At 49.2% G+C, this 17057-nt stretch overlaps 1 protein-coding gene across 1 annotated transcript in view; it reads left to right on the forward strand.

Annotated features, from left to right (window-relative positions):
* The window catches only part of LOC140411021 (uncharacterized), a 399297-nt gene that overhangs the window by 106200 nt on the left and 276040 nt on the right, over positions 1-17057 (forward strand). The window contains exons 16-17 of the mRNA XM_072499979.1: positions 13164-13312; positions 15122-15322. Of these exons, the coding sequence (XP_072356080.1) occupies positions 13164-13312; positions 15122-15322 (350 nt within the window). The remainder of the gene's footprint in view (positions 1-13163; positions 13313-15121; positions 15323-17057) is intronic.

The following is a 17057-nucleotide window of genomic DNA, read 5'->3' on the forward strand; positions in this document are numbered from 1 at the left end:
ATCCCACTCTCTCTCCTTTCTCGCATAGCCCAGGAATACAACTCACTTGGTCCCTCTCTCTCTCCTTTCCACTATAGCCCAGAAATACAACTTACCTGATCCCACTTTCACTCCTTTCACGCATAGCCCAGGAATACAACTCACCTGGTCCCACTCTCTCTCCTTGCTCGCATAGCCCAGGAATACAACTCACCTGGTCCCACTCTCTCTCCTTGCTCGCATAGCCCAGGAATACAACTCACCTGGTCCCACTCTCTCCTTTCCCCCATGGCCCAGAAATACAACTCACCTGGTCCCTCTCTCTCTCCTTTCTCGCATAGCCCAGAAATACAACTCTCCTGGTCCTACTCTCTCTCCTTTCCCCTATAGCCCAGAAATACAACTCACCTGGTCCCTCTCTCTCTCCTTTCCACTATAGCCCAGGAATACAACTCACCTGGTCCCATTCTGACTCCTTTCTCGCATAGCCCACATCTGTATTGAACCCAAAGACCTCAACAATAATATTATGAGGGAACATTATCCCATACCCAAACGGGGGGAAATCACCGTGAAACCAGTGAAATGGCCCAGGCGAAGATATTCACGAAACTGGATGCTTCTAAAGGATTTTGGCAGATCCAACTGGACCCGTCCAGCCGAAAGCTGTGTACCTTCAATACCCCTTTCGCCAGGTTCTGCTACAACCGGATGCCATTTGGCATCATCTCGGCATCCGAGGTCTTCCATAGAATTATGGAGCAGATGATGGAGGGCATTGAAGGGGTGCGCGTATATGTGGACGATGTCATCATCTGGTCCACCACACCGCAGGAGCACCTCCAACGCGTTTTTGCCCGCATACGGGAAAATGGCCTGCGCCTCAACCGAGCCAAGTGCTCCTTTGGCCAGACCGAGTTGAAGTTCCTGGGGGACCATATCACCCGGTCAGGGGTCCGTCTGGATGCAGACAAGGTGAGCGCCATCACAGCCATGCCGCAGCCGGCCAACAAGAAGGCTGTCCTACGCTTCCTTGGCATGGTCAACGCCCTGGGGAAGTTCATTCCCAACCTTGCCTCCCACACAACGACTCTGCGCCACCTCGTCAGAAAATCCACAGAGTTCCAGTGGCAACACACGCACCAGCTGGAATGGGAGGAGCTCAAACGCAAACTCACTACGGCATCAGTGTTGGCGTTTTTTGACACGTCTCGTGCCACCAAAATCTCAACTGATGCCAGCCAATCCGGCATTGGAGCAGTGCTCCTGCAGAGGGATGACACGGCATCATGGGCCCCAGTGGCCTATGCATCGCGGGCCATGACCCCCACAGAGCAGCGCTACGCGCAAATCGAAAAAGAATGCCTGGGCTTGCTAACCGGTTTAGACAAGTTCCACGATTACGTCTATGGTCTTCCTCGGTTCACGGTCGAAACTGACCACCGCCCCCTGGTCAGCATAATAAACAAGGACCTGAACGAGATGACCCCTCGCCTCCAGCGCATCCTCCTTAAACTCAGGAGGTACGACTTCCAACTGGTCTACACTCCAGGGAAGGACCTCATCGTGGCGGATGCCCTATCCAGAGCAGTGAGCATGCCGCCAGATGCGGAGGGGTTCGTATGTCAGGTCGAGGCACAAGTGGCTTTCTCATCGGCCAATCTGCCAGCTACTGATGCACGTCTGGCCCACATTTGCCGTGAGACTGCGGCTGACCCCCTTCTACAACGTGTGATGCGCCACATGACGGAAGGGTGGCTCAAGGGGCAGTGCCCATTATTCTACAATGTACGAGACGACCTAGCCATCATTGATGGTGTCCTTCTGAAGCTGGACCGGATTGTGATTCCGCACAGCATTCGCCAGCTGGTTCTCGATCAAATACACGAAGGCCACTTGGGGGTCGAGAAGTGCAGATGGAGGGCTCGAGGGGCGGTATACTGGCCGGGCATCAGTGACGATATTGCCAACATGGTGCTCAACTGTACAACCTGCCAAAGGTTTCAGCCGGAGCAACCTCCTGAGATGCTTCTGCCCCATAGCTGGTGACGTCCCCCTGGGCGAAGGTGGGTGTCGACCTATTTCACGCGCTCGGCATGGACTATGTCATCATAGTTGACTACTTCTCAAACTACCCAGAAGTCATACGCCTGCACGATTTGACGTCGTCTACTGTCATCAGGGCCTGTAAAGACACCTTTGCTCGCCACGGCATTCCGATGACTGTCATGTCGGACAATGGGCCCTGTTTTGCCAGCCATGAATGGTCGTCCTTTGCTGCTTCGTATGCCTTCACACACGTGACGTCCAGCCCTCTGCATCCCCAGTCCAATGGAAAGGCGGAGAAGGGCATTCACATTGCCAAGCGGCTCCTCTGCAAGGCTGCTGCTGCCGTGTTGGACTTCTGCCTCGCCCTGCTGGCCTATCGCTCGGCCCCACTAGCTACTGGTCTCTCCCCAGCACAGCTGCTGATGGGTCGCGCCCTCAGAACCACTGTGCCTTCCATCCTGGGACCAACAATAGACCATGCTCCGGTACTGCATAGGATGCAACTGCAGCGCGATCGCCAGAAGAGATCGTACGACATACGGGCAACTGATCTTCCCTCCCTGGCCCCTGGAGACAGCGTCCGCATCCACCTATCAGACGGTGGCTGGTCAGCACCTGCCGAAGTTCTCCGACGCGTGGCTCCCCGCTCATTCCTGGTACGCATGCCGGATGGATCCGTGCGTAGGCGCAATCGCCGAGCCCTTCGCTTACTTCCACGCTCGCAACGGGACCCTACACAGACGTCGTGTCCTCCACTGGTTCCTGATAGTGACTTCGTGGAGCTGCCATATACCATGCCCCTTCTGTCGCCGCCCGTGGCCAGGCTCGCACCTCAGCCGGTGGTTCTCGACCCACCCTTGAGGCGGTCAACCCGAATTCGTCGCCCACCTACTAGACTGGACTTATGAGACTGTTCACACGTCAAACTTTTGCAACCACTGTTTTATAACATGTCTCTGTTTTCTCGTTACAGGCCTCGTTTGATCGTTCCAAATTTCCACGTTGTTCTTCTTTTGTTATGGTACAACCTCGTTAGCATGTCACACCTGACATCGCCCCTTGTATATAGTTAAGCCCCATGTACATGATGTAAATATTACGCACAGACACACACCTTTAGCTGCACTGAGGACACATTTATATTTATACCCACGTAGGCACATAATCTTGTAAAAAAGGGAGGATGTCATGATATCCAAACATACATCATAACACATACATAATGATAGACAGGACAACGGACCAATTAGCACACATAACACGACAGCCAATCACAGACAAGAGCAGACACAGTATAAGACAAGAAACACGACACTTCCTGGGCAGTCCATCTGGAGACAGCACAGGGCCAGGACCTCATAGCAAGACACTCACACAGTCACAACGTGCTGAGTACCAAGTCTGATGTATAAATAGTTAGATGGAATAAAACTGCATTGTACCAATCGCAACCGTGTTGGTTCGTCTGTACCTCAGAGCACCCAACACCTCATACAACTCACCTGGTCCCACTCTCTCTCCTTGCTCGCATAGCCCAGAAATACAACTCACCTGGTCTCACTCTCTCTCCTTTCTCGCATAGCCCAGATATACAACTCTCCAGGTCCCACTCTCTCCTTTCCCCTATGGCCCAGAAATACAACTCTCCTGGTCCCACGCTCTCTCCTTTCTCGCATAGCCCAGGAACACAACTCACCTGTTCCCACTCTCACTCCTTTCCCCTATAGCCCAGGAATACAACTCACCTGGACCCATTTTCACTCCTTTTTCGCAAAGCCCAGGAATACAACTCACCTGGTCCATCTCTCTCCTTTCTCCTATATCCATGAATACAATTCACTCGGTCCCACTCTCTCTCCTTTCCCGCGTAGCCCAGGAATACAATTCACCCGGTCCCACTCTCTCTCCTTACCCGCGTAGCCCAGGAATACAACTCACCTGGTCCCACTCTCGCTCCTTTCTCGCATAGCCCCGGAATACAATTCACCTGTTCCCACTCTCTCTCCATTCTCGCATAGCCCAGGAATACAACTCACCTGGTCCCACTCTCACTCCTTTCTCGCATAGCCCCGGAATACAATTCATCTGGTCCCACTCTCCTTTCTCGCATAGCCGAGGAATACAATTCACCTGGTCCCACTCTCTCTCCTTTCTCCTGAACCCAGAAATACATCTCACCTGGTCCCACTCTCTCTCCTTTCCCCTATAGCCCAGAAATACAACTCACCTGGTCCCACTCTCTCTCCTTTCCCCTATAGCCCAGAAATACAACTCACTTGGTCCCACTCTCTCTTCCTTCCCGTGTACCCAGGATTTTTGTCTTCACTTCAGATAATTATCCAGTTCTCTTTCTAAGCCCTTTAAAGAGCGTTGGATAATTATCATGAGTTTCGATGCTGGTGTCAAAAATTAAATCATTGCCACATTCGATTATGAATTCGAGATTAAATAATCAAGTTTCCATAAATTAAGTTTTCTTTCTAAGTTTACTAATCGTCTTTGGTGCCAACATATTATTTCACGTGACAGCTGGCAAATTCTCCACTGTTGGCTCCCGTTTCTCACTTTCACTTTGAGAACTGATGTAACTTGTTGATGCGTAGATTTTGAGTAGATTTATTATCCAGGCAACCCTACAATGAGCTGACATCCTGGTGAAGCTACAACACAGGACTACCTGTGTGACAAACAGCATAAGTAACAAGTGATTGACAGTGCTTAGCGATTCCACAGATCAAATCCAAGCTCTGCAGTCATGCCAGATCCAATCGTGAATGGTGGTGGCCAATTAAACAACTTAGAGGAGGAGGTTCCACAAATATCCTCAATGATGGAGGGAGGCCAGCACATCATTGCAAAAGATACTGGGCAAGATCTTTCAGCTGTTCATGCTGGCGGGATCCTCTGCTCTCGCCGACAGCGCACCCCACCGCGGGTTTCCCAGCATCTTGGGGAGGACTCAGTGGGAAATCCCATTGGCCAGAAGATCCCACGGCCAATGGTGTGCTGCCTTCCCCTACAAAAAACAGGCCGTGGGGAGGCAAGAGAATCTCGCTCACGCTGAAGCATTTGCCACAATCTTCTGCCAGAATTGACAAGTGAATGATCCATCTCGGTCTCCTCCAGAGGGCCCCACCATCACAGATGCCAGTCGTCAACCAATTCACTTCACTCCACGTGATATCAAGAAATGGCTGAAGGCATTGGACACTGCAAAGTCTCTGGGCCCTGATAATATTCCAGCAATATAATGAGGGGACAGAGGGAGCATCGGGTGTTGCTCTATGCCAATGACCTCCTGCTGTATGTTTTGGATCCGTTGGAGAGTATGGGAAGGAATATGGGCCTGTTGGGGAGGTTTGGAGGGTTCTCGGGATACAAGCTGAATGTAGGGAAAAGCGAGGTATTCCCGGTGAATGAGCTGGCACAGCGGGCTAATTTAGGGGGGATGCTATTTACGGTAGCGAGGGATAGGTTTAGGTACTTGGGAATTCAGGTAGTGAGGGAATGGATGGGGCTCCATAAGTGGAACTTAACGAAGCTGGTGGAGGAGGCCAGGGAGGATCTTAAGAGGTGGGATACACTGTGTTTTGTTATACTCTTGACGTAGCATAAGCTGCTTCCTTGATGTGCACTCTGACAAAGGAAGGTTCAGACTTGGAGATAGCTTTTACACATTTATTACTGTTAGCGATTCTCTTACTTGGATTCGACTCTACTGTTAATCCTGCTATAGCTACTCAGACTGACGAACCAGTCTGCTACAATCCACGTAGTGGGTGGGATGTTCAATCAACCCTGTGTCTGTACTGACTGAGTGTCTCCACTGGAAAGAGACTGAGCATGTGTGCTGTGTCCTTTTATATGGGTTGGTGTAATTTGTCAGGGCTAAAAGGCTGGGAACAGACGAAGCCTGTGTGGAATATAAGGAAAGTAGGAAGGAACTTAAGCAAGGAGTCAGGAGGGCTAGAAGGGGTCATGAAAAGCCATTGGCAAATAGGGTTAAGGAAAATCCCAAGGCTTTTTACACGTACATAAAAAGCAAGAGGGTAGCCAGGGGAAGGGTTGGCCCACTGAAGGATAGGCAAGGGAATCTATGTGTGGAGCCAGAGGAAATGGGCGAGGCACTAAATGAATACTTTGCATGAGTATTCACCAAAGTGAAGGAATTGGTTGATGTTGAGTCTGGAGAAGGGTGTGTAGATAGCCTGGGTCACATTGAGATCCAAAAAGACGAGGTGTTGGGTGTCTTAAAAAATATTAAGGTAGATAAGTCCCCAGGGCCTGATGGGATCTAACCCAGAATACTGAAGGAGGCTGGAGAGGAAATTGCTGAGGCCTTGACAGAAATCTTTGGATCCTCACTGTTTTCAGGTGATGTCCCGGAGGACTGGAGAATAGCCAATGTTGTTCCTCTGTTTAAGAAGGGTAGCAAGGATAATCCAGGGAACTACAGGCCGGTGAGCCTTACTTCAGTGGTAGGGAAATTACTGGAGAGAATTCTTCGAGACAGGATCTATTCCCATTTGGAAGCAAATGGATGTATTAGTGAGAGGCAGCATGGTTTTGTGAAGGGGAGGTTGTGTCTCACTAACTTGATAGAGTTTTTCGAGGAGGTCACAAAGATGATTGATGCAGGTAGGGCGGTGGATGTTGTCTATCTGGACTTCAGTAAGGCCTTTGACCAGGTCCCTCATGGTAGACTAGTACAAAAGGTGAAGACACACGGGATCAGGGGTGAGCTGGCAAGGTGGATACAGAACTGGCTAGGTCATAGAAGGCAGAGAGTAGCAATGGAAGGGTGCTTTTCGAATTGGAGGGCTGTGACCAGTGGTGTTCCACAGGGATCAGTGCTGGGACCTTTGCTGTTTGTAGTATATATAAATGATTTGGAGGAAAATGTAACTGGTCTGATTAGTAAGTTTGCAGACGACACAAAGGTTGGTGGAATTGCGGATCGCGATGAGGACTGTCAGAGGATACAGCAGGATTTAGATTGTTTGGAGACTTGGGCGGAGAGATGGCAGATGGAGTTTAATCCGGACAAATGTGAGGTTATGCATTTTGGAAGGTCTAATGCAGGTAGGGAATATACAGTGAATGGTAGAACCCTCAAGAGTATTGAAAGTCAGAGAGATCTAGGTGTACAGGTCCACAGGTCACTGAAAGGGGCAACACAGGTGGAGAAGGTAGTCAAGAAGGCATACGGCATGCTTGCCTTCATTGGCCGGGGCATTGAGTATAAGAATTGGCAAGTCATGTTGCAGCTGTTTCAAACCTTAGTTAGGCCACACTTGGAGTATAGTGTTCAATTCTGGTCGCCACACTACCAGAAGGATGTGGAGACTTTAGAGAGGATGCAGAAGAGATTTACCAGAATGTTGCCTGCTATGGAGGGCATTAGCTATGAGGAACAGTTGAATAAACTCAGTTTGTTCTCACTGGAACGAAGGAGGTTGAGGGGCGACCTGATAGAGGTCTACAAAATTATGAGGGGCATAGACAGAGTGGATAGTCAGAGGCTTTTCCCCGGGGTAGAGGGGTCAATTACTAGGGGGCATAGGTTTAAGGTGTGAGGGGCAAGGTTTAGAGTAGATGTACGAGGCAAGTTTTTTACGCAGAGGGTAGTGGGTGCCTGGAACTCGCTACCGGAGGAGGTGGTGGAAGCAGGGACGATAGTGACATTTAAGGGGCATCTTGACAAATACATGAATAGGATGGGAATAGAGGGATACGGACCCAGGAAGTGTAGAAGATTGTAGTTTAGTCGGGCAGCATGGTCGGCACGGGCTTGGAGGGCCGAAGGGCCTATTCCTGTGCTGTACATTTCTTTGTTCTTTGTTTTTGAGTCTGGTCTGTTTCACCCAAATCAGTTTTGGCTTGTCGATGCTCCCCGTCTGGAGTCATTTCAGGTTCACTTGCATCTTCTGAAGTTTTGTGATGCTCCCCGTCTGGAGTTAAAACAGTCAGGAATGCATTTGCTTGTGGAGAGGCTCGAGCGAATGAGGTTTGAAGTAACGTGGTGTCACCGGAGTCACCAGTAGTCTCACTGTGATTGTCGAGTGCCTCTATACATTTCAGCTGAGGTCTGTCATGTTGCACATCTAGTATGGGAAGTGGGATGCCGTCGTCACTTGTCACACATACAGTGGGTAGAGCCTCAATGTCTTCTTGTCGTTCACTTGAGCTGGGTAGACCGTCAGAGTCTTCTTCTCGTGGTTCAAACAATCTGGGTGGACTGTCATAGTCTTCTTGCTGTTCACTGGAGTGTGGCAGACTGTCATAGTCTTTCTGTTGTGCACTTGAGCATGGCAGACTTGCATCGTCTGCTGATGATTGCTCAGAGGAGGTTGCTGGACCCTCATGGTCTTGTTCATGCAAGGACTGCGCTCTGGTGTCTTGCGTTGCTTCTATCGTGGAGGCTGTCCACGAGCTCGCTGTGGAGTCTTTCATCACTTTCTGTGTGGAGGCTGGACCCTTTGTGGTGCATGGACCACTCTCTGTGTGGCATCAGGCCGCCCTCTGTGGGCTTGTACCGCTCTCTGTCTCTTGGTGTCAGGCCGCAGCATAATCCTGCACTCCCGAGTCGGGATGTCATATATGCTGGGCTGAAGATTCCCCAATCCGAGGAACACATCCGCGTCTGTGTCGGATTCATCACTGTGCAACACATCTCGTTGCGGTTTAGATTTGGTACTGGGGTCGCCATCTCCAATGATGAAATCATCGTCTGAGTCGTAGTCTTCCAAGACCATATCATCACTTTTGTGTCAGAGCTGGCATTGGGCTCGTGATGTCCAAAGAAGAATTCAAGGTCTGAGTCATAGTCTTCAAGGACTGTATCATCTCTTTGGATGGTGTTAACTACTTGTTGCAGGGTTCTGCGGAGGTTACTTTCAGCTTCAGGCATTGTGCTGTCGTTCCAGGTGAAAGAATCTGGTTTTGAGGCTCTAAATTTTTTTTTTCGTGTTTTGGGATATTTCCCCTTTAAGTGGGTGTGGTCCGAGGCCTCTGATGTCACGAAGCATGTGACATAGTCCGTAGGAAGTGATTGCGCATGCGCAGATTGCTGTTCCTTTACTTTGCGCATTTCTCTCAACTGCGCATGGCCGCCGATCAAAATTGTCGGTCGTTGCTCCGGGACCTCGGCCTCGTGGTGAGTATTGGCGCCTCTCTTACCGTTTTCTGTTGGTTTATTTGTGTTTTCCTCGCAGTATTGTTCGAATTTGTCCAGGACTGCCTGGAAATCGCTTCTGTTTTGCCCTTTGGAGAACTTGAATGTTTTGAAGATTTCTTCTGCTCTGGCACCCGTGATGGTGAGCAGAAGCTCTGTCTTTTCAGCATCGGCCACGTCTTGTAGGTCGGCTGCAACCAGGAAGATCTAAAACCTTTGCCTGAATGCCCGCCAATTTGTACAGAGATTGCCGTGGCACCTGAGCCGCTGTGGAACCGGAATCTTGATCATCTTGCCTGGGTGTTGTTGCTAATTGTCACTCTTTGCTGAGTTGTAACTGTATGGATTTAACAGTCACTCCTGGATACCATGTTTTGTTATGCTCTTGACGTAGCATAAGCTGATTCCTTGATGTGCACTCTGATAAAGGAAGGTTCAGACTTGGAGATAGCTGTAACACATTTATTACTGTTAACGATCTCCTACTTGGATTCGACTCTACTGTTAATCCTGCTATGGCTACTCAGACTGACGAACCAGTCTGCTACAATCCATGTGGTAGGTGTGATGTTCAATCAACCCTGTGTCTGTACTCACTTACTGTCTCCACTGGAAAGAGACTGAGCATGTGTGCTGTGTCCTTTTATATGGGTTGGTGTAATGCCCTCCTGTGGTAGTGAATGCCCATTGTCGTGTCCTATCTTACTGACCTATTGGTTGACTGTCTGTGTGTCATGTCTCTGGTGCTCCCTCTAGTGTCTATCTAGTCTACGTGTATTTACATTACCCCTTGTGCATTTACAGTGATGCATATCACCACACACTGCACTTAACATTGGCGGGGAGGCTCCAAGTGGTGAAAATGAATATTCTGCCGAGGTTCTTGTTTATCTTTCAGGCTCTCCCGATCTTTATACCAAAGGCCTTTTTTCAGAAAGTGGACACAATCATCTCTGACTTTGTATGCACGGCAGCACGGTAGCATTGTGGAAAGCACAATTGCTTCACAGCTCCAGGGTCCCAGGTTCGATTCCGGCTTGGGTCACTGTCTGTGCGGAGTCTGCACATCCTCCCCGTGTGTGCGTGGGTTTCCTCCGGGTGCTCCGGTTTCCTCCCACAGTCCAAAGATGTGCAGGTTAGGTGGATTGGCCATGATAAATTGCCCATAGTGTCCAAAATTGCCCTTAGTGTTGGGTGGGGTTACTGGGTTATGGGGATAGGGTGGAAGTGTTGACCTTGGGTAGGGTGCTCTTTCCAAGAGCCGGTGCAGACTCGATGGGCCGAATGGCCTCCTTCTGCACTGTAAATTCTATGATCTATGGGCGGGGAAGGTACCGAGGGTGGGGAGGACCCTGCTACAGAGGCAGCAGGGGGGATTGGCGTTGCCAACCTTGCTTCATTATTATTGGGCGGCAAATGTGGACAAGGTGCGGCGGTGGTGGGAAGGAGAAGGGGTAGAGTGGGTTAGGATGGAGGAGGAATCTTGTAAGGGGTCTAGTTTGAGGGCTATGGTGACGGCAGCATTGCCAATGGCTCCGAGTAGGTAGTCAGGGAGCCCAGTGGTGCAGTCCACAGTGAAGATATGGAATCAGCTGAGGAGGCATTTTAGGGTGGAAGGAATGTCGGTGCTAACGCCGCTGTGCAAGAATCATGGGTTTGAGCCGGGGGGGATGGATGATGTATACAGGAGGTGGAGGGAAGTGGGGCTGGTCAAGGTGGGGGATTTGTATTTGGAGGAAGGGTTCGCCAGTCTGGAGGAGCTAAGGGAAAGGGTGGAGCTGCCGAGGGGTAGTGAGTTCAGGTATCCTCAGGTTAGGGACTTTACACAAAAGGTCTGGAAGGGGTTCCCTGGATTGCCGGGATACACCCTGCTGGAGCGACTGCTGCTTCCGGATGTGGAAGGGGAGGGAAGAATTGGGGATATATATAAGTGGCTGGGGGAGCAAGGAGGCGAGCAGGTGTTGAAGATCAAGGAGAAATAGGAAGCGGAGTTGGGAATGGAGATCAATTGGGGAGTATGGAGTGAGGCACTGCGAAGGGTAAACGGGACCTCCTCTTGTGCAAGGATGAGCCTGATACAGTTTAAGGTGGTGCACAGGGTGCATATGACTCGGGCGAGAATAAGTGGGTTCTTTCAGGGGGTAGCAGATGAGTGCGAGAGGTGTGGGTGGGGGCCAGCGAATCACAAGCACATGTTTTCAATTATCATCCCATCTACTCTCGAGTATCTAAAGTAAGGAAAGGGTGATCAACAGTGCTGTTAAATGGCATGTGCTTTGCAATAACCTGCTCACGAATGCTCATTTTGGGTTCCGCTAGGGTCACTCAGCTCCTGACCTCATTACAGCCTTGATTCAAAATTGGACAAAAGAGCTGAACTCCAGAGGTGAGAGTGACTGCCCTTGGCATCAAGGCACCATCTGAACGAGTATGGCATCAAGGAGCCCTAGCTAAACTGAAATCAATGGGAATTGAGGGAACATTCTCCACTGGTTGGAGTCATACCTGGCACAAAGGAAGATAGTAAGAAGTCTTATAACACCAGGTTAAAGTCCAACAGGTTTATTACGAATCATTAGCTTTCGGAGCGCTGCTCCTTCCTCAGGTTCCTTCCTCCTGATTCACCTGAGGAAGGAGCAGCGCTCCGAAAGCTAGTGATTCTAAACAAACCTGTTGGACTTTAACCTGGTGTTATAAGACTTCTTACTGTGCCCACCCCAGTCCAACGCCGGCATCGCCACATCATGACAAAGGAAGATGGTTGTGGTGGTTGGAGGTCAGTCATCTCAGCTCCAGGACATCACTGCAGGTGTTCCTCAGAGTAGTGTCCTAGGCCCAACCTTCTTCAGCTGCTTCATCAACGACCTTCCTTCCATCATAAGGTCAGAAGTGGGGATGTTCGCTGATGACTGCATAATGTTCAGCACCATTCATGTCTCCTCAGATACTGAGACAGTGGAGTAGTGGGACTGTCACTGGACTAGTGATCCAGAGACCCAGGGTAATTCTCTAGGGACCCGGGTTCGAATCTCACCTCTAGAATTCAATAAAAATCTGGAATTAAAACGTCCAATGATGGCCATGAAACCATTGTCGTGGAAACCCATGTGGGTCACTGATGACCTTTAGGGAAGGAAATCTACTGTCCTTACCTAGTCTGGGCTACATGTGACACCAGATCCACAGCAATGTGGTTGACTCTAAATGCTCTCTGGAATGGCTTAGCAAGCACTCAGTTGTATTCAACTGCTATGAAAACAGAAAAAAGTAATGAAACCGGACAGACCACCTGGCATCGATGGGCATTAAATGCTGACCCAGCCAGTGTTGCCCACATCCCATGAACAAATTTAAAAAAGGACCAAATTCAGCAATATCCAAGCTTGAGTTGCGAAGTGGCAAGTAACATCCGTTGCACACAAATGACCATCTCCAACAAGAGAATCTAACCATCGCTCCTTGACATTCAATGGCATGACCATTACTCAATCCCCAACTATCAACATCCCGGGGGCTATCATTCACCAGAAACTGAACTGAAGCATTATGTCAATACTATGGCTACAAGTGCAGGTCAAAGGAAAGGAATCCTGTGGTGAGTGACGCACTGACTTCCCAAAGCCTGTCCAGGAGTCTGATGGATTACTTGCCTTTATGGGCAGCTCTAACAACATTAAAGAAGCTCGACACCATTACAAACATTCAATCCCTCCACCCAACGCACAGTAGCAGCCTTGTGTATCATCTACACGCCACGCTTCCTTTCCAAACCCTCAACGACTGCCATCTAGAAGGACAAGGGCAGCATATACCTGGGAAACCCACCATAAAATGGAGGATATAGTATTTCCTTTCTTTTATTTATTAAGCAGTTTTAAAATGAGTTACATCTACACAGTGTGTTGTAAGTTATTGTGGTATGAGTGAGCTAAAACCTCCCTCCACATATCACTTTTTACAGGCCAGAGGACATGCAGAGTTTCCCCTGCAGGAGGATCCGAGTGTGGTGAGGTTGATCTCCCAGCCTGGGCGCACCTCTCAGTGGATCGATTCGCTGTTCTGCTTGACCTGTGGAGGTGCGAAGCAGCTTTTCTGGAGAATAAACGACAGGTAAAAAGATGCAGTTTCCTGGGAGCAGAATGGGCAGATTTCACTTACTATAGGATAGAAAATGAAATTGTTAGGTGAGATAACAAATAAACCATCCTTTGTGTTGAGTACTTGAGATCATTATTAATGTAATTAAAATAATTGCAGACACTGAGGGGGTGTAAAAATCCCCACACGTGTACCATGTAAATTATGGTTTGTACGATGTATTACAACAGAGTGTAATGAAAGAATGCCAAACACATTACAAGACAGATTAATACATGCACATCAGGCCAACGCTCCATTTTATATTTCCTGGTTGGTTTTGTCCACGTTTGCGGGCAGAAGTGAATGGAAAGTGTAGTGCTGCTGTCACAACCGCCCTTGCCCCATGCAAGAGGAACGGGCAGGCTGTTGGAATGGCGGTAGAGGGGGTTCCTGATGTGACTCCATCCACCACCATTTTAACCAGTGGTAGTTCTGGCACATCAGGGTCACCCACCCCACCCCGGCAGGCCTACTTGGTATGCTGAAGTTGGGGCCCAATGACGTGGTTGGTGCCACAGCAGAATTTTCACTTGAACCTGTGGGATGCTAATACGGTGCAAAACCTGCTAGAGAAATCTGGCAGGATTTGCGGAGTGGTCAGAAGAAGCCGAGGTTAGTAGTTATTACATAAAGAAAATGGTGAGTGTTCCTTGTGAGACAGGAAGAGCAACAGTTACCACCTCAAACCTTGCAAGAAATCCTTGAGCCTGCCCAACAAGGGTGTTCCTGCTCATTCCCACCAACTCTTTGGAGACCCCTTGCTCAGTACAGTCGCCAGAGCCCTACTCTCCTGCCACATTTCCCTCACCTGACTGCTTTGATATCATTCACACCGGCTGTGACATCGTTTCCACTGACTGTGACATGGTTCCCACTGGCTGTGACATGGTTCCCACTGGCTGTGACATGGTTCACACTGGCTGTGACATGGTTCCCACTGACTGTGACATCGTTTCCACTGACTGTGACATCGTTTCCACTGACTGTGACATGGTTACCACTGGCTGTGACATGGTTCCCACTGGCTGTGACATGGTTCCCACTGGCTGTGACATTGTTCCCACTGGCTGTGACATTGTTCCCACTGGCTGTGACATAGTTCCCACTGGCTGTGACATAGTTCCCACTGGCTGTGACATGGTTCCCACTGGCTGTGACATCATTCCCACTGGCTGAGATATCATTCCCACCGGCTGTGACATCATTCCCACCGGCTGTGACATCATTCACACTGGCTGTGACATCGTTCCCACTGGCTGTGACATCGTTCCCACTGGCTGTGACATCATTCACACTGGCTGTGACATCGTTCCCACTGGCTGTGGCATCATTCCCACTGACTGTGACATGGTTCCCAGAAGATGTGACATCATTCACACCAGCTGTGATGTCATTCGCAGAGGATGTGATGTTGTTCCACCGGCTGATGTGATATCTTCTCAGAGGATATGACATTGTTCCCGGAGGATGTGACACGTTCCATGAGGATGAGAATTCATTCCCATCAGCATTGGGTGAAAGGCCCAAACAAGGCCCAAAACCTAAAAGAGCCTGTGCTTCATGTTCAAAACTCTGCCCTGATTTAAATTTGGGGTATGGCTTCATACAAGGAGAATGACTTATTATTTGATTGCAGGCAATGGCGGTGTATTCACAGCTACGAGTAAACGACTATGCTCAGATTAAGAGGATAAATTGGGTTGTGGTGGGTGGAGGTGGGTGAAAGAATATAACAAATGCGCTTTTTCACCTGAGTGATATCTATTTGTTTTTACTCAGCTCCTGGATAGTTACTTTGAAGCCTATCAGCATGTTTACGATGTGGAAGAACGATTTGCATTGGCCCAAGTTATCACAGACATCATGCACAAACGCCCACGGTTTAATTTGAGCAGGGAGTACTTTGTGAAGACCTATCAGGCTGAATGTGCATGTCTGAAACTTCACTTACAACTTATAAGAGATATTTTGAACAAGCAGGTAAGTGCAAGGGAACTGTACTAGTATTGCAGTCTGGGTAATGAACATATGTTGTGCTGCGGAGAGTAAAATCCACTTTAAAGTGACTGAGTAGAACCAAATGACTGATGTGAAATGTGCTGATAGATTGACACAATGCACTTTGAGGTAGTTGATTCTAGATCCTTACTCTCTCGTACCTTTTTTGTTGATGGTATTTTGACAATATTCAGGACTTGACTTTCTATAGGTCCCAGTGTAGAGAAACCAATGGCTGGTTTCGCTCCTATCCAGAATCATCTTTGCAATCCTTTCCTCTACATCTCTGGAACTTTTCAGAGGCCAAAAGAAAACTCCCAGCAGGGTGACCTCTCCTTTCCTGTTTCTGACCTCAGCCCATACCACCTCAGTAGACGAGTCCTCATCGAACGTCCTTTCTGCCACCGTAATACCGTCCTTGACTAACAATGCCTCCCCTCCCCCTCTTATACCACCTTCTCTGAGCTTACTGAAATATCTAAACCCCGGCACATGTAACAACCATTCCTGTCCCTGCTCTATCCATGTCTCCAAAATGGCCATAACATCGAAGTCCCAGGTACCAACCCATGCCTCAAGTTCACCCACCTTATTTTGGATGCTCCTGGCATTAAAGTAGACACACTTTAACCCACTTTATGCCTACCGGTACACTCCTGCAACTTTGAAACCTTACTCCTGACCTCACTACTCTCAACCTCCTGTATATTGGAGCTACAATTCAGGTTCCCAGACCCCTGCTGAACTAGTTTAAACCCTCCCGAAGAGCATTAACAAATTTCCACCCCAGGATATCAGTACCCCTCTGGTCCAGGTGTAGACCATCCCGTTTGTAGAGGTCCTACCTACCCCAGAATGAGCCCCAATTATCGAGGTATCTGAAACCCTCCCTCCTGCACCATCCCTGTAGCCACGTGTTCAACTGCTCTCTCTCCCTATTCCTCATCTCGCTAGCACGTGGCACGGGCAACAACCCAGAGATAATAACTCTGTTTGTTCTCGATCTAAGTTTCCACCCTAGCTCCCTGAGTTCCTGCCTTACATCCCTATCCCTTTTCCTACCTATGCCTATGTGGACCACGACTTGGGGCTGCTCCCCCTCCCCCTTAAGGATCCCGAAAACACGATCCGAGACATTGCAGACCCTGGCACCTGTGAGGCAACACACCAACCGCGAGTCTCTCTCGTTCCCACAGAATCTCCTATCTATCCCCCTAACTATAGAGTCACCAATGACTAATGCTCTACTCTCCCCCTTCCCTTCTGAGCAACAGGGACAGACTCTATGCCAGAGACCTGTACCCCATGGTACCCCTGGTAAGTCATTACCCCCAACAGTGTCCAAAGCTGTATACTTGTTACTAAGGGGAACGACCACAGGGGGTCCCTGTACTGACTGATTCCTCCAGCCCCTCTCACCGTCACCCATCTGTCTTTATTCTTTGGCGTAACTACATCCCGATAGCTTCTATCTATGGCCACCTCTGCCTCCCGAATGATCCGAAGTTCATCCAACTCCAGCTCCAGTTCCCTAACACGGTTTCTGAGGAGCTGGAGATGGGTGCACTTCCCACATATGAAATCAGCAGGGACACTGACGGTGTCCCTCACCTCAAACATTCTGCAGGAGGAACATTGCATTGCCTTCCCTGCCATCCCTCTAGATGAAACAAGAAGAAAGAAGAAAAAAAGAAAAGAAGATCTTACCTTATATTCA

Source organism: Scyliorhinus torazame, chromosome 4 (assembly GCF_047496885.1).
Source record: "Scyliorhinus torazame isolate Kashiwa2021f chromosome 4, sScyTor2.1, whole genome shotgun sequence".
Lineage (NCBI taxonomy): Eukaryota > Metazoa > Chordata > Chondrichthyes > Carcharhiniformes > Scyliorhinidae > Scyliorhinus > Scyliorhinus torazame.